The sequence below is a fragment of the Schistocerca americana genome, chromosome 6 (genome assembly GCF_021461395.2).
Source record: "Schistocerca americana isolate TAMUIC-IGC-003095 chromosome 6, iqSchAmer2.1, whole genome shotgun sequence".
Classification (NCBI taxonomy): domain Eukaryota; kingdom Metazoa; phylum Arthropoda; class Insecta; order Orthoptera; family Acrididae; genus Schistocerca; species Schistocerca americana.
This window is the reverse complement of record NC_060124.1, coordinates 88,900,025-88,916,554: the sequence shown is the minus strand read 5'-3', so window position 1 is coordinate 88,916,554 and position 16,530 is coordinate 88,900,025. Positions and strand designations below refer to the sequence as shown.

Genomic DNA, 16,530 nt, shown 5'->3' with positions numbered 1-16,530 from the left:
TCGACAGTGGCTTTAGTTTTTCCGCTGACAAAATAGTTTGTATGAACTTGTGGCTCAACAATTGGTTTCTCCCACTACCTTGACATCTTAGGCCTATTGCTCTTCCGTTAATTGAAACCACGAAATTCCTGGGGCTCATGGTCAATAGGAAACTTCCTTGGTCCTCCCACATGTCTTGCATGGGAGCCCACTGTATGCTGTCCCTCATTCTCCTATGTGTCCTCAGAGGTATTTCCTGGAGAGCAGATCATGCCACCCTCCTCCCTTGTCCATTCGAAACTAGACTGGGTGTTTCGTTTATGCTTCTGCATGTCTATCCCTCCTGTCTCAATACTATCCATCATTGTGGCATTAATTTGGCCACTGGTGCCTTTTACACTAGCTGCTGAACTACCACTGTCCTACTGCCATAACTTTCTCCTGAGCATATATGCTTGCTGTTTGTCTGCCATCCATGGCCCCCCATTTTATGCCTCCTTACTAGAGTCCTTTTATCTCCAGTATGGGGGTGCTTCCCTCTTCTGTTACCTCCTGGAGTTCATTTTCGGCTCTTGCTCTGACAACTTAACTTCACGCTACCTGCAACTTTCCTGGTGGGTGTAAACCTTTCACCACCTTGGCTTTGTGTGACAGCCTGTGTTCACCTTGGCCTTCATTCGCTTCCTAAGAACACTGCTCCAGCCCTGCTCTATTGCCTCCAGTTTCACGAACTTCACATCCAACTTCACGATAGTACCTTTCTGCACACTGATGGCTCTTGGACTGATTGTGGTGTCGGGTGTGCCTTTGGCATTGGCATTGGCATTGACATTTTTCGGTATCTGCTTCCAGAACACTGCTGAGGCTTTACAGCAGAGTTCTTCACCCTATATTAGGCCATGCAGTACATCCAGTGATACAGGCTTTTAAATTGTCATCTGCTCTCTCTCTCTCTCTCTCTCTCTCTCTCTCTCTCTCTCTCTCTCTCTCTCTCTCTCTCTCTCTCTCTCTCTGTCTGTGCACCCTTCAAAGCTCTGTGTGCTGTACACTGTCCATCCCTTAGTGCAATGGGTCCAGGAGAGGTGTCAATCAATTGCTCATGCTTGATGGAGCCACTATCACAGTGGGTTCCTGGTCATGGCAGTCTGACAGGAAATTAGGCTACTGACACTGCTGCCAAGTCCTTGTACCTCAGCCTGCTAGTGCTTACATTCCCACTGATCTGTATGTTGCTGTCTGTCAGCAGGTGATGTCACTTTGGCATCACTAATGGTCTCCCATCATGGGAACAAGGTCCAGGTTATTAAGCCACCTCCAGTGGCTTGGACACCACCTCTGACCTCTCGCTCCGAGGAGATCATTTTAAGTAGTTTGTGCATAAGGAACTCTGTCTTTAGCCATCGCCATTTAAGTGGTGCTCTCCCACCACTTTGTGAACATTGTGTTCAACTTTTGACCATCTGCCATTTTGTTGGAAAGCCCTTTTTTAACTGCTTACATTTCCGTCTTTGTTATTGGCAGTTTTAGCAAACGACACATGGACTGTCGATGGTGTTTTACTTTTAAACTGTCATAGCAATATGGTGAAGCCCATTTAATTTTTAGTTCTGGACCTACGTTTCTGTGGTGTATTTTGTAGACCCTTCTCCACGTCCCTGTTTTTAGTTGTCTTATATTCCATCAATTGAGACTGACATGTAGTATTTTTGACTCCTCTTTGTGCTCTAAAGTTTTGACATGGGTGCATATGACCTTTGTTGTTTTTTGTGCCCTGAAACAAAAGAAATGTGCACAGCATGGCAACGATATGTGGATTTGACAGCCACTCATGCATATGAGACACACAGGGAGCAGGGATCAATATCAGTTTGCTGACCTTGGCCCATTCTCGTTTGGATATTGCAAAGACAGGCAGCATTGGGTGGATACCTACATGATCCACCAATGCAAGTATCTGTGTGGTCTGATGCTGGAATTGTCACTATTTAGCAGTTTCATGATATTAAACATGAGTGATTTTTAAAATTAGAAAATCTGACATTTTATGCTTTTAAAAAAACAATATTGTTACAACAAATGTTTTACCACATATGAATAAGTTAATGACATAAACGTTTTTTTTGTTACCATTTAATGGGAATGTTTTACTTGACAGGAAAGGCCATATTGTTGGTTGTTTGCAGGTATGTTAGATATCACTTTCATATATCTAACAGCAATAAATCCAGTGTAACTGCTTCTTTCAACTCTGGAAATGATTTGCATGTATGAAAAATGCCAAATTAGTAGTCTAGATTAAATTGTGCTGAAGATAGCTGGCAAGTAAAGTCGGTAGAAAGGCCAGATAATTTCAAAGGCGTATCATCTCAAATATTACCACACCTAGTAACAAAAATTATGATAATGAAACCAACATTTGGATTTAGTACAACTTTATTTGGTAGATTGCAGAGAAAAGGAAAAGGTCTTTGGACTTCAGTTTATGTATGAAATTATTTCCTATGTGTCTGATGAAATAAAAATGTTATTTAGTCCTTAAAAGATTTCAAAAGTATACTGCTCTAACCTCTGGATCTGTGAAATCTGTTCCACATTTAGATAACTTATAAAATATTTGTGCGACAAATACTGTTAACCGAGTTACGTATAATATGATTGACAATATTTTCTGGTAAACCTTCCGGGATGTAAGGTCGTGGTCCATGAAACTCTTCAGCTCCAAACGTTTTGTCCAGAGCTGCGCTGGACGTCTTCAGAGGTGTGTTTCTCCTCCGGTGAGTCTTGCCGACTGACTGATCGGACGTCTGAGAGCAACTTATATATCGTAGAAAGTGGGCGTGACCAGAGTTACACGTGATATGCAGAGATAATCTTTGTCAGAGATAAAACTTAACTATCGATCGTAATCTCGCCACGGATAAAACTGTCCAGCAATTCTGTAGTGCTACTGTCCAAATATCACTAAGTTTCATTGTCTCTTCTTTCCAATTAAAATTATCTCTATGTTTATATATTTCAATTGCTTCTCTACAAAGCCGTGGGTAATAGTTCATCGTAGATAAAATTTTGTTTCGGAAAACTTCACTTGATTTCCTGGCTGAAAAGCGTGTTCTGCTACAGCCGATTTATCTGTTTTTTCCTAATCGGCAAAGACTTCTGTGTTCTTTTAACCATGTGTTTACGCTTTTTGTTGTTCCAACATAAACTTTACCACATGTACACGGAATTTTATATACGCCACTGGCTGATAGAGGAGCGTGTTTATCTTTCACAGACCTTCGTTGGTTTAAAAACAGGTCTTATATCATGTTTATTTAAAATCTTTCCAATCTGATCCGTTACTTTCTTTATAAAAGGGAGAGAGAGAGAGAGACTGTATTCTTCCATCGTTTTTTGGACTTTTCCTTAAGCTTTTTGTTGTTTGGGTGCAGAATTCTGCTTACTTCTTTCTTTAAGTAGCCATTTTTCTCAAAAGCATGCTTCAGATGTTTTAATTCGTCGTCTAGATACTCCGGCATGCAAATCCGTCTGGCTCTGTCAACGAGACTTGTAATCACACCTCTCTTCTGTTTTGGATGGTGGTTAGAGTTTTTATGTAAGTATCTGTCTGTGTGCGTTATTTTTCTAAAAATCTGTTGTTTCAATCTTCCATCCGTCTGTCTCATAACTAAAACATCCAAAAACGGTGTTTTATCATATTCTCTCTCCATGGTAAACTGCATTCTTGGATTTATATTATTAATGTAATCAAAAAATTCGCCTAAGGCTCCTCTACCATGTGACCACAAATGTATCGTCTACATACCGATACCAGCGAGATGGTTTCTTATCTGCTTTTTCCAAGGCTGACCGTTCGAATTTCTCCATGTAGAAATTAGCTACTGCAGGACCCAATGGGTTACCCATTGCTACGCCATTAAGTTGTTCATAAAATTCATTATTCCACTGGAAATGACTGGAAGTAAAACAATGTCTGAAAAGAGCAGTCAGATCTTCTGGAAAAATATCCGTTATACCCACGGCTTTGTAGAGAAGCAATTGAAATATATAAACATAGGGATAATTTTAATCGGAAAGAAGAGACCATGAAACTTAGTGATATTTGGACAGTAGCACTACAGAATTGCTAGACAGTTTTATCCGTGGCGAGATTACGATCGATAGTTAAGTTTTATCTCTGACAAAGATTATCTCTGCATATCACGTGTAACTCTGGTCATGCTCACTTTCTACGATATATAAGTTGCTCTCAGACGTCCGATCAGTCAGTCAGCAAGACTCACCGGAGGAGAAACACCCCTCTGAAGATGTCCAGCGCAGCTCTGGACGAAATGTTAGGAGCTGAAGTTTCATGGACCACGACCTTACATCCCGGAAGGTTTACCAGAAGATATGTCATCTGGTCGTGAAAGCTTTCATACTATTGACAATATTATCAGATTGTTTATTAAAATACAAAAGCTTGATACTATTATTTAGTTCAAAACTATCTTCATTAAAAGAAGCGTTGTTCTGTAGGGCAGTATTCAAGTTTGAAGGAAGCCGTATTGTGTGCTCTGCAAAGGGCAAGGATTTTGACCAGTTCAGAGAGCAGTTTGGAGATGAAGACAGAGCCTTTGGGTACATAAGGATACAGGTGAGAACAAACATTTTTCTTTTCATATAACTACATAGTAGGTTTCCCTAAAACTTCTGTATACTCATTGGACTGCATACCTAAGAAAATGTGTGTCAACATGAGCAGTTTCCTGCATGATTATTCTGAAAGTTTTTTCAAATACTTGTAAATATGATCAAACATCTAATGGTAATGCAGCCAGATGATGTCCTTGGCAACTGCTGGCATTTCAACAGTTGAACACCAGTTAGTTTCATGGCACAAATGCAAGAGTGGTGTTAAGACATTTAAATCCTTGGCAGGAGGTGCTATGCAGACCAAGAACCATTCACGCACTCTCTGTAAACACTAGTGCAAGCACACAACCTAGGACAAGTGTCAGTAGTAAATGATAATGAGTAGGTGGGTGAATAGCATTAACATTGTCCCTCTCTTACTCGACAAGGGAACCCTGCTATGAGCTTATACTAGGGCATGCGGCTTATTCTCCAGACTTGGTTACATCCAATTATCTGTTCACTTCACTGGGCCATGCTCTCACTGAACAATGCCTCAGTTCATACGAAAATGACTCGCTGACTGGTCTGCTTCGAAAGGTTGTGTGTGTGTGTGTGTGTGTGTGTGTGTGTGTGTGTGTGTGTGTGTGTGTGTGTGTGATAGGCTGCCATTGAGGTGAGAAAAATGTATAAATATTCTGCCATAACCTTACGTGTTGAGATAAAGGTTTCTCTTAAATTGTGCTTGGAATTCTGCTCTACCTCAGGTCAGACAGAATTAATGATGCTTGCTCATCAATTGACCATTTTCACTCTAAATTACTTCTGACATTGCGTGGTGGTGGTGGTGGTGGTGGTGGTGGTGGTGGTGGTGGTGGTGGTGCCTATAAAAGCATTTTTTTGCATAAAACATAGGACAAGTCAAGTTAGAAGCAAACTTTTCAAAGTTATTTCTAAGAATATTTATTTAAGGTTACAATAAAACACGTCATGCGTTAATTATTTAGCTCACGTCATAAATTTATTTTTCAATGGATTAAAAACAGTGATGCTGTAAATATGACTTCAGAGATTTCCCTAAGGTTTTGACACCAGTAATAGCTTTTATGTTTTCAAGAAGTTCATTATAAAGGTCAACTCCCATGTGGAAATTACCTTCTTAACATGGAGATGGTTTGTGTCCTAAAATTGGTTCCTTGGTTTGCATGGCTACACTTAAAGAAGGTTTAAATTTTCTCGCACAGCACTCCCCCATTGCATTTGTGCATTGGAAATAGTGTTAACCTGTGACCTGTCAGAGTTTGCTGAAGTTCTCACCCCACTGTGTTCTGCAAGGTTGGTTGAGCACTAAGCACTGGGAGAAACAAAAAGTCTTGCAGTTGTAAATACGGCTGAATACAAAAAAAAAGTTGTGCATGTTTGTGTGCTGTATGCTGCATGAATTTCACAGTGAAGAACATTAATACTTGGTAATAACACAAGTTAGTGGATACTGGGGGTGAAAACACGCATTTTAGTACAGTAGAAAAAGTATGCATTATGAACTCGGCACAATATAGACAGAATATTATTAACAAAGTTGATGCTGGAGGAAAAATATTTTACTTCAATCTTTGTGGTTGTTCAATTAAACTGTCTTTAAATTTAAAGGGTATAAAACTGAAGTGGAATATACTGTATTAAATTGGAATAACTTACTTGTGTGAAGAGATTAGTGTTCTGAAAACTTGGTGTATTTAATTGAGAAAGTAGAGAAACAGTAATGAGCTTTGACATGAAAGAAAGTTGTAATGAAATTGTTAAAAATTTGACAATGGAATAAATGAAAATTTCTAAGAAAGAAATATGAAACTTTGGCGTTAAAATTAGAAATAATTTATTATAAACATATCCTCCTGTGCTGTGTAATTCTTATGTATATGTGTGTGAAATTAACTATTGAGGTAACAAAAATTTCAGTTTGAACATGATTTAGTGATGCAATCAGTGATGTAATCAGTGATGTATAATTGTGAATACAAAGTATATACGAAGTGCTAACAGTAAGAAAATATGGTCTACATTATTCTGAGAATCTTGAAGTTCCAAATGAGAAGTGCAATTAGTTTCTCCTGGTGTAAAAATTTAATCAATGGTAATGTCAAGTAGTTTAATGAATACAACCATTTTTACAAAGAAAGTAAACAAAATTGAATACGCATACATCTGTAGTTATGCTGGCTAGGTTGCAGAAAAAGTTCTTACAGCAGATTCAGAAAGGCTCTTAAGAGTCGTAAGTTACGCAGGATGCATTTTGAAATTGTTTCCATCTTCAGAAATCAAAGTGCAAGGGTAGCACAAGGACAATTGTTTGTGTAAATAACATATTACTGTCATGTTAAGTACACAACTGGTTATGCTTTTCTTTGTGCTACCTTTGCACTTGGATTTCTGAAGATGAAAATAATCCTGAAACATGTTATGTGTAGTTAGTGATCATCAGTCACTCCTAATCTGCTGTAAGACTTATGTGACCTAGCCAATTTAATTACAGATCTACACATATTTAACAGAATGGTCACTAACCTCCTCCTTAACTTCGTCACATCTCTGTGAAAACAATAGTATGTTTTTCATTTTCATTTAAATGTTAATATCTTATTCTTAAATTTGTACAGATGGGTGACGAGATGAGCAAGAGACAAAAGTTCCTATTTGTGACGTGGGTGGGCCCATCTGTTGGAGTGATAAAGAGAGCAAAGATGAGTACTGATAAAGCTGTTATCAAGGACATTATTGCTGTAAGTATGTGACAAACTGAACAGACATACTTCACTTGCCAAACTAATGCAGTCATAATAGTCTATTTACTATGTCACAGTTTGAGATTAGAATATAAGCCTGTTCCTTTGTTTTAGAGGTGATATTACATTGTTGTATGGTAAAGTTTATAACTTGTACACTATTTTGTGTTCATAACTAAAAAATTTACTGTATTCCATTTGAAAGTATGTATATCTACTGTAGCCATAAATTTCAAAATTTTATGAACTGAGAAAACATACTTTTCTGATATTGCTCTTGGTTTTGTTGCCAGTATTTCAATATAATTTGAGCTGTGTAGAATGCCACACTTCAGTTCTCTTTCTTGGATGTAAAAATTCGAATACAGGATGTGCAGTCTCATAAAAACACACACGCAAATACAATTAAAATGAATTGTGTTTCAGGTCAAAATTCCTTTACTTTCTACTAAAACTTACTGTTCATGCCTGTGGACAGCCACAATAAGACACTTCGTCAAGACATAAAGTTAATAAGATTTGTGTGTTTGAGTTGTTATATACTGAGCTCTTTAGATTGCTCAAAGTTCCAATGAGCTGACTTTCACCAAAAACATTTACACAAGTTGTGAAATGGTGTTACATCATCCATTAAAAATATATATGTTTAGTGCAACAAGAAAGTAAGAGAAGAAACACTATCTATTATGCAATGGGAGATGACTTTCATCACCACCACCATGAAATGGTCAGTGACAGTGCTCTCAAACTTCAGAGCTACAGGAGTTGCTGCTGGTGGAAGGTGGTAACATTTCATACATTCACTTCTGCCTGAGGCATTTAAGTCATTGCCATATTTTGCATTAATTTTGGAGCATTATCCTGGAAAAGTAATAACAGAAGTGCTAAGTTGTGGTATGGGATGCCTTTAGCAGTAATTTCCATGTAATACAAGTAATATTTTTGTATTTAGCTCAATTAGAAAAACTGTAACCAACTGTTTTGTAGATATATTCCTCTGCATGCATGATACACAAAAGGTTCTGACCTGAGTGAAAGGGATATGGATGGGAATCGGTCACAAATCACTGTCCTTGCAAGTGAGTCCAGAAATGAGTTACAAATTGATAAATGTCAGGTGATACACTGACAATTGCAGTGGACATTAAGCATCAGTTACCACTAGTATCTGCTAAGTGTGAGAAAAGCCACTGTTAGACTTGATTTGATCTCCCGAATCGTCTCAGTGCAATTAATGGTATGTTACTGGTTATTCATCTAAGCTGTGTTCCTGTTTTAAGGACAATACTTTGATGAACAACCATTTGTTGTATTCAGATGCTGAGAGTGGTGCTCTTATGAGTACTAACTGTCTGGACTCCAGAAAGTCTACCATTGTTAGTCTCATTTTGCTATTCATAGTAGAGTTGGATTCTCTAAAGTTTTAAGGACTTAGTGTGTGTGAATCTGGGTTATATTGTTTTATTCCTTGAAACCACCTTCCACTTCTTTACAAGGTGACTTACTTGGAACTTGCAGTCACTCTTCTTTACTGGCTAGCTGGCTGCTGGAAACACTCTCGACTTCTTCCCCGTCGAATAATGCTAGGTACAGGAATTTTTAGACTCTCTCTACATACGAAATAAGTAGACATGCAAACTTTACTTTTCATCAATTAACGATTTATTTGTCCGCCATACACAATAAAACTCTCACTTTCCACATAAATATGTAACTTCCTGTAAGTCTCTCATAAAGCCGAACGTCAGAAACAAATTGAGTTACAGTTAAAAGAAAGTTGGCTTGGATACCATAACTTTTATTAACATGATTCAGAAAATGTCTCGCCTATAGCAAGCTTATGTCAAGAGTTTTCAAAAGTTCTTTTTCAACTGTCCTTGTTTTAATAACAATAGTCAATGACACAATAAGCACAGAGCTGCATATAAACTCCATGGTTCTTCCTTACAGACTAAAACATCTATGGCTTGCCTGACAGGTACCTGTCGGTGCCATTCATCCGCCGTGTCTTTCTTCCCGCAACTGGTTTTAAACCTGCGCACACAAACGTGTGACGTGCAGTACATAGGATTCTACCATCCCACATTCATTTTCAGAATATTGTGTGTTCGAGATGGTAGAAGGCTGAGTGGTTCTACAATTTACACAAATTCTTGAATCACTAAAATTCCCAGTGCCTACTATGTTTTGATGCTTATTTCTAGAGCCTGCAGTGATATGCCATAAAACACATTCTGTTTACCATCTCTGGTGGATGTAATGGCCAGCAACTTCTATGTAAATAGTGGCGGGCCCCAAATGATGTTTAAATTGAAAGTGCCATCCTTGTTTATTATATTTGACATCTTTATTTAGATGACTACTTAATTATGCTGTCTTAGAAACTTGTCATTCCAATGAGGGATGTATTAAAGGGGCAGACCACCAGAATAGTCAAGGGGCTATGCAAGGAATGTCAGCAGCATACTAGACAAACACATTCAAGCAAATACTGTCACAGAACACTGCTTAAAATATGAGCATAGAATGAAGTAAAATGAGCCCAATATATTTGAGATATTTTAAAACAATTTCTGGGACAGTGTAAGGAGTCTTATCAAAAGAAATATAATAAACAAGGATGGTGGTTTAAATTTAAATGAGGCTTGAAGTCTGGAATACATTACGATCCCACTAGCCATTGCATCCACCAGAACTAGAAAATGTTGAGAGGTGTGTTTCATAGAACATCAGAGTGGGCATCAGGAATAAAATTGAGCTGTAAATAAAGATTGGAAAGAAATGATAGATCAGTCTGGTTGGCTTCCAGACAGGGAGTACAAAACAGGAAACTCGCAGCACTTGAAAAGTACTAAGCTGGTGGTCAAAATACTGCGCATAAAATGGAAAAAATCTTGGCTGAACACCCAGAAGCTCACCGTAAGCATTACATTTGCTTGGCAGCAAATAGAAGTGGATAACCTGTTTGACATAAATCATTATTGCTTTGAGATCCACTGCTGGATAAAGGATTTCTGTTCCTCACCATCCACTAGGCTTCAATGATAACTTTCCATAAAGGTGTTGGCCCACTGTTGTTAATCTGCTGGAGTCCAGTAAACAATGTCCTTGGTCTACCTACCATCCACGTCTGTGGTTCTAAGTCTCATTCAGTCACTTTATTTTCATTATTTATCAGAATTGTCCTACTCCCCTCTTACTTCATCACTTTTGTTTTCCTACCTCTTAGTAAATCATAGCATGTAACTCTCTCGCTTGCTGAGCAGTCTGTTTTCATGATCAGTTACTGCATTCAGATTCCATGTTGTTGTATTACTGGTCTTCATTCACGCAACTGACATTAATCTTTCTATTCCAGGCATAATGTAAGGTTAACTTTGAATACCATATTTAGTTTATGAAAAGGGCACTAAAGTTTTTAGCCCTATTATAATTTTCAGCTTGTTGAAAGTTCTTCCATTCAGTGTTGGTTTGCACTAAAACAAGTGTCATAGGAACATCAGTAAAATGACTGACATGGGTTCAAATGTGTCCTGTTAATACATCGCTTTATTCCCTCAGTTTAACACAGTCAATTTCTCCTAAGGGCACATACAATGCAGAATATATTATTAAGCAACTGTCTCAGAGACTGGTAAGAGTTACAGGTTGCCTGTCTGATGGCTTCCAGAGGCAACAAAACCAGGATTTTCAGTATTTTGTGTAATTATTGGCCAAACTTAAAATTAAAAATGCTCTCATTATCAACCTTGAGGCTGTGTAACTGATAGCATGCTACCACCCAGACTTAATTCACCCAGTACTTGAGAATGAAAGCATTTATCTGGGAACTTACTGTTGATGCATAAATGACCACCTGTTGAATCAGCCTATATTTGAATTGTGTACTCCATTTCTGCAAAAATGGATCCTTCTGTGGTGGCAGGATCATAATTGCGATAATGTGACTAACACACAACATAAACTGCCCAGAAAAATTTTGCTCTGCCCTCAGGTCTTGCACTGTTTTTCCTGTAGGGAAACATTTTTCTCTAAATTCTTTTGACCCCAGAGAAAGTTAAAAATCTAAACCTCCATTCTGTCATGAATGGAACAGTGGATCTTGTCTAGAGTATTCATACCATCAGCATGCCTTGGAGGGTAATTTAAAATTTAGACTGTGCACACTTTTGTCCTTATATGGCAACAAGTGTAGTCAGTATTGGTGTACACAGCAGTAACATAATTTGGACAGTCAACTGCTATTGTGCAATACAAAATATTAAATGTAGAGGTTACCCATGATAAAAAATCTGCTGGTAACCACTACCTACAAATTAAAGGCTTGTGGGCAGTCCCAAGGAAACTGAGAACCACACGCTGTCTTTTTGGAGGCAACTGAGATGGCTGTCAACCTTACAGAGGGTGGTTGCTACTAACTACACTCGGTTTACCAGCTATGAAGATGAAGATGTTGACTCTGGAAACTGCACAGTTTTAAATGACAGCCTAAAAGAGGGTCATCTTCAATCCATCCCTAAAAGACACACTATGTTCCTGAGAAAGATGCTATTCAACATTTTACATGGACATTTCTCTTCACTATCAAATTTATAATCATTTAGTGTATGGTGGTGAGTGAATTTCTGTTGCTTTGCAATTGTCTTTGCAGCTAACATGCAGTAGAGCTTTTGGAACAGAGCTTTCAACATTTTGATCATTACATACTGATGGTCTGTGATACAACTTTTATCAGATTCTAAACCATCTTAATAGAGTTGAAACCATCTAGAAACCTAGGCTTGGGTGAAGATGTGCCATTCATATGCCTGTTCAAACCATGCCAAAGTGTGTGTGCTAGACTTTGAAAAAGAAAAGAAGGAAAAACTCTGCTTGAAGCTATCATTCACTTTGAGAACACATCAAACATTTCCATTGTAATTCAGTACAGATAGTGTTCTCTTAGGGAGTTAAAACTCGCTGAATATATATGTAATATTAACTTGACAAAGCCGAGAACACATCCAGTGTAGCCTGTTGCTGTTGTGCCATTACTTATAGAACTAGTTCGTGTGCAAAATATGCAGCCTGTTAATAACGTAGTAACCTAGTTGTTCTGAAATTGTACACTGAATTGAAGATATTGTTTGAATATCAAGTAATTTAGAAAGTTAACACTACAAAACTATCAACAATGTTGCAGAACTTTGCTGTTGAACTGCAGCTGGAGAGTCAAGCAGAGCTGGATATAGAGTACTTCCGCAACCACCTAGCACGTGCCGGTGGTGCCAACTATGGGACTGGAGTAAGAGACCTCTGAGGGTCTAATTTTTGCCCTCAGTGTGTGCCCACCTGAACTCTTGTACAGTGATACATAAAGTTACATGGAATGGATGCATTTCACAAAAATCTCTTATGCAGAAACTTTAAAACAGATCTCAGAATTAAGATTTGTCCTACTACTGCATTAAAACTTAAAACTTAAAATTGAAAAACTGTAATGGAAAAATCATGTTCATTGTGCTGCAGTCATCACTGAAGGAGCTGTGCTCTTAAATATCTGAAGTTTAGAATGCATTAAATTTTGACAACTTTTGCCCAGTAAATGGGTTAGAATTAAATGCCTCTACCTAATTGTGCAATGACTCTTAACAATAGTCTGTATAAAATGAAGCAAGTAGAAATTTAAGCTAAACTTTGATACATTCTGAAATGTGAGACAAAGCAAAAGTTTTTTTACATGGCTTAACTAACTTTAAATTTGTTTCCGTAAGGATTATTAAGGAGCATTAAGAGCTCACATGTGTGAGACTGGCAACTAGTCAATTACTTTTTAACAGAAATGTATCAGGGATCTAAGTAAATGGTAATGAAAAATCCACTGGTGAATTGAAAATCTTGTAATTTTTGGTGAAGATTATTTTGTACAAATAATTTTACTGATATGTGTATTCCTTTATAATTAACTGGCAACTGCTGTGGACCAAATTTTTTCTGGAAGTTAAATTTTGTAGCTTTTTATTATATATGAATGTGCACAATTTTACAACTTTGCATATATGCCTCCACAAAGAAAAAAAGCATTGCTACAAGACTGGTATCTACAAAGCTCAAAAATTTTGGAGGCAACATATTTGCAGTCTTTTTAAATCTCTCCAGCTTTCTGAAACATTTTAATGGAAATTTGGTATAAGATGCAAAACAACACTTTGTATCAAAGAATTTATATATTATACATTTTAAACTGTACTAATATGGTAACTTAATACATTTCCATGTAGACATTAAATGAGGGTTTAAAAAATTACAGTGTTATTATAGTTTTTGGATCAACATTTATATGAAATAAAATTTTCTGTCAAAACATTTTTGTAATCATTCTTAGATTGTGATTGTAGCTTATGAGAATCCCACATTAATAGGTCTTTATATCAGATAGCAATATTTCCTTTGAATTTTAGAAAATTTAATAAAGCATTTGTGTTATACTTATGGGTCTTTCAAAACAAAATTCTTAATTAACCAATTAAATTCAGAAATGACAGAGGAAAATAAACTATATGCTATTGTCACAAGTGTCCAGCTAGTGCCTTTAATATACAGAAAATTGATCATGAACTGAAAATATTTTAAATATGGATACAGGAGTACCTGTGAAGCAGAAGTTGATGAAAGTGCACTACATAAAATTGCAGACTTTCAGAAGTAGGTGCTTTCTCACAGGAGGAAAGGAAGGGTTGATGGAAGACAGAGGTAAGACTTAAGGGTACATGAAAATATGCAGAAAGTCACTAATTTGAGTGGGCACTAAACAAGTCAGACAAGAGTGGAAATAAGTCATAAATCAGCAAGAAAAATAAAGGTGAGAAACTTTAAATTAGTGGAAAGGAGACAAGGTTCAGAAATTAGTGATAACACAAACATCTAAATGCTAATCTGGTGTACGCCATATAGTGGAGAATTTACCAGAATAATCTGCCGTTTCTATTGCATTCAAAATTGCTGGACAAAAGATGTTTACTCTTAACACTTAAAGTTCTCTAAGACAAGAGCAAAAAGTTGCAAAAAGTAATGAATTTTTTTGCTTGTATTTGAAGGGTGTTTCCAAGAAATTTGCCATAAGACTCTCCTTACTTGCAGTGTTTCAAACTGGAGGTTTGTTGAGCATTTCTATGATTCTCATGGTAATGGTTTGACTGATGAACAGAACTGTAGGATTTTTTGACTGGGAGATATATATATATATATATATATATATATATATATATATATATATATATATAATCTCTTTAAATTCTTCTGCACTCCCTTAGCTCCCCCTCTCCATTCTGTAAAATGTTGTGCCTAACTTAGAAAATGTCCAGCCATCATGTAGATGTCTTAAACTCTGTATTTACAAGCCCTTTAATGGCTTCGTTAATTTCTGTATTTCTCATCTTTTTTTCTTTCATTTCATTTGCCTGTTCCCTTTTATCTATTCATCTCATACCTTATACTGTTTTTTAAAGTATCATAAATTTGTTTTTCACTGCATTTGAAATGTAGCATATTTTGTGCACATTTTTCTCACTTGCCTCAATTATCTTAATCTTTTTAACTGGTAGCCCTTTGTTCACCATCACATTATCACTTAGAGCTACTAGTCAACTGAAACTGTCAGAAAATAAAGCAGGTAGTGCATTTATTTAGAATGCTTGACCTTCCCAGGCAAAACAGTTGTTTCTTGGACCACCACCCACCTCTTTCACTGTGCAGATTGCAGCAGCGTGTGTAACAGTGTAACAGTGTTCGTGTTCCAGTGGGCACCCACGCACAATAATAATAATGCAAAATGAGAGATGCTGACAAACAGGGTGCTCATGAACAAACCATTTCCCTTGATGTACAAAGGAAAACCCATGAGAATTGTCCCAATTTAATCCTCGTACCACTGAAACGATGAATGAAATAAGTATTAGTGTCAGTGGTGTTGAGAAACAGCTGAATTTATTAAAATTGAATGAAGCTCCAGGCCAACAGAATCCATCAGATTCTATACGGAATTTGCGGCTGAGTGTCCCTTGAACAGAAAACGGTACCCAATTCCTGGAAAAAGGCACAGGTCACTCATCTACAGGAAGGGTGGTAGAAGTGATTCACAAAGCTACTGTCCAACATCCTTGGTGTCAATGTGTTGTAGAAGCTTGGAACATATTCTGAGCTCAAACATAATGAGGTATCTTGAACAGAATGACCTCCACAAAGCTGACCAGCATGGTTTCTGAAAATGAAAATGTTGATCCTGTGAACCGCCCCCCCCCCCCCCCCCCCCCACACACACACACACACACACACACACACACACACACACACACACACGACATACTGAAAGCTTTGGATCAAGGCAACCAGGTAGATGCAGTGTTCCTTGATTTCTGAAGAGCATTTGACTTGGTACCACACCTAGTTATGACCTAAAGTATGATCATATTGGGTATCAAATGAAATTTGTGGATTGAGGACTATGTAGGAGGGAGGACACAGCATGTTATCTTGAGTGGAAAGTTACGGTTAGATGTAGAAGTAACTTCGGGTGTTCTCCAGTGAAGTATGTTGGGACACTTGCTTGTATATTGATAACATCACACAGTATTAATAGTAACCTCACTGTTTGCAGATGATGCATTATGTATCATTAATTACTATCTGAGAGAAGTTGCAAAAACAGTTCTTGATAAGATTTAAATGTGGTGCAGAGATTGGCAGCTTATTCTAAATGTTCAGAAATGTAAAATTTTGCATTTCACAAAAGGAAAAATGTAGTGTTCTATAATAGCAATGAGTTACTGTTGGAATCGGCCAACTGATACAAATACCTACGTGTAACACTTTATAGGGATATGAAATAAAATGATCATATTAGTTCAGTTCTGGCTAAAGCAGGTGGTAGATTTTGGTTTATTGGTAGAAGACTGGGAAGTGAAATTGCTGCACTACATGCAATAGGTTCATTGCCAATGACAAAACAATTGGAGACTGTATCAACAGCACATGAGGAAGAAATATCTCTGACTAAATCTCTAGAATAAATAGGCCTACATCAGCATCAAAATAGAACCCTCTTTACAATTGGCATCATCAGAAGCAGTAGTAGAAAATCTATCAGCTATAGAAGCACCTCCACAAACCTCAGCAG

The 16,530-nt window shown here is 37.3% G+C and overlaps 1 protein-coding gene across 2 annotated transcripts in view; it reads left to right on the top strand.

The window, feature by feature from the left end:
- LOC124619285 (coactosin-like protein) overlaps positions 1 to 13,714 on the top strand; it is a 186,250-nt gene extending 172,536 nt beyond the window's left edge. For both annotated transcript variants that reach the window (XM_047145555.1, XM_047145554.1), the window contains exons 3-5: positions 4,498 to 4,615; positions 7,251 to 7,373; positions 12,559 to 13,714. In XM_047145555.1, the coding sequence (XP_047001511.1) occupies positions 4,498 to 4,615; positions 7,251 to 7,373; positions 12,559 to 12,675 (358 nt within the window). In that variant the 3' untranslated portion in view covers positions 12,676 to 13,714. The remainder of the gene's footprint in view (positions 1 to 4,497; positions 4,616 to 7,250; positions 7,374 to 12,558) is intronic.
- Positions 13,715 to 16,530: the final 2,816 nt, after the last annotated feature.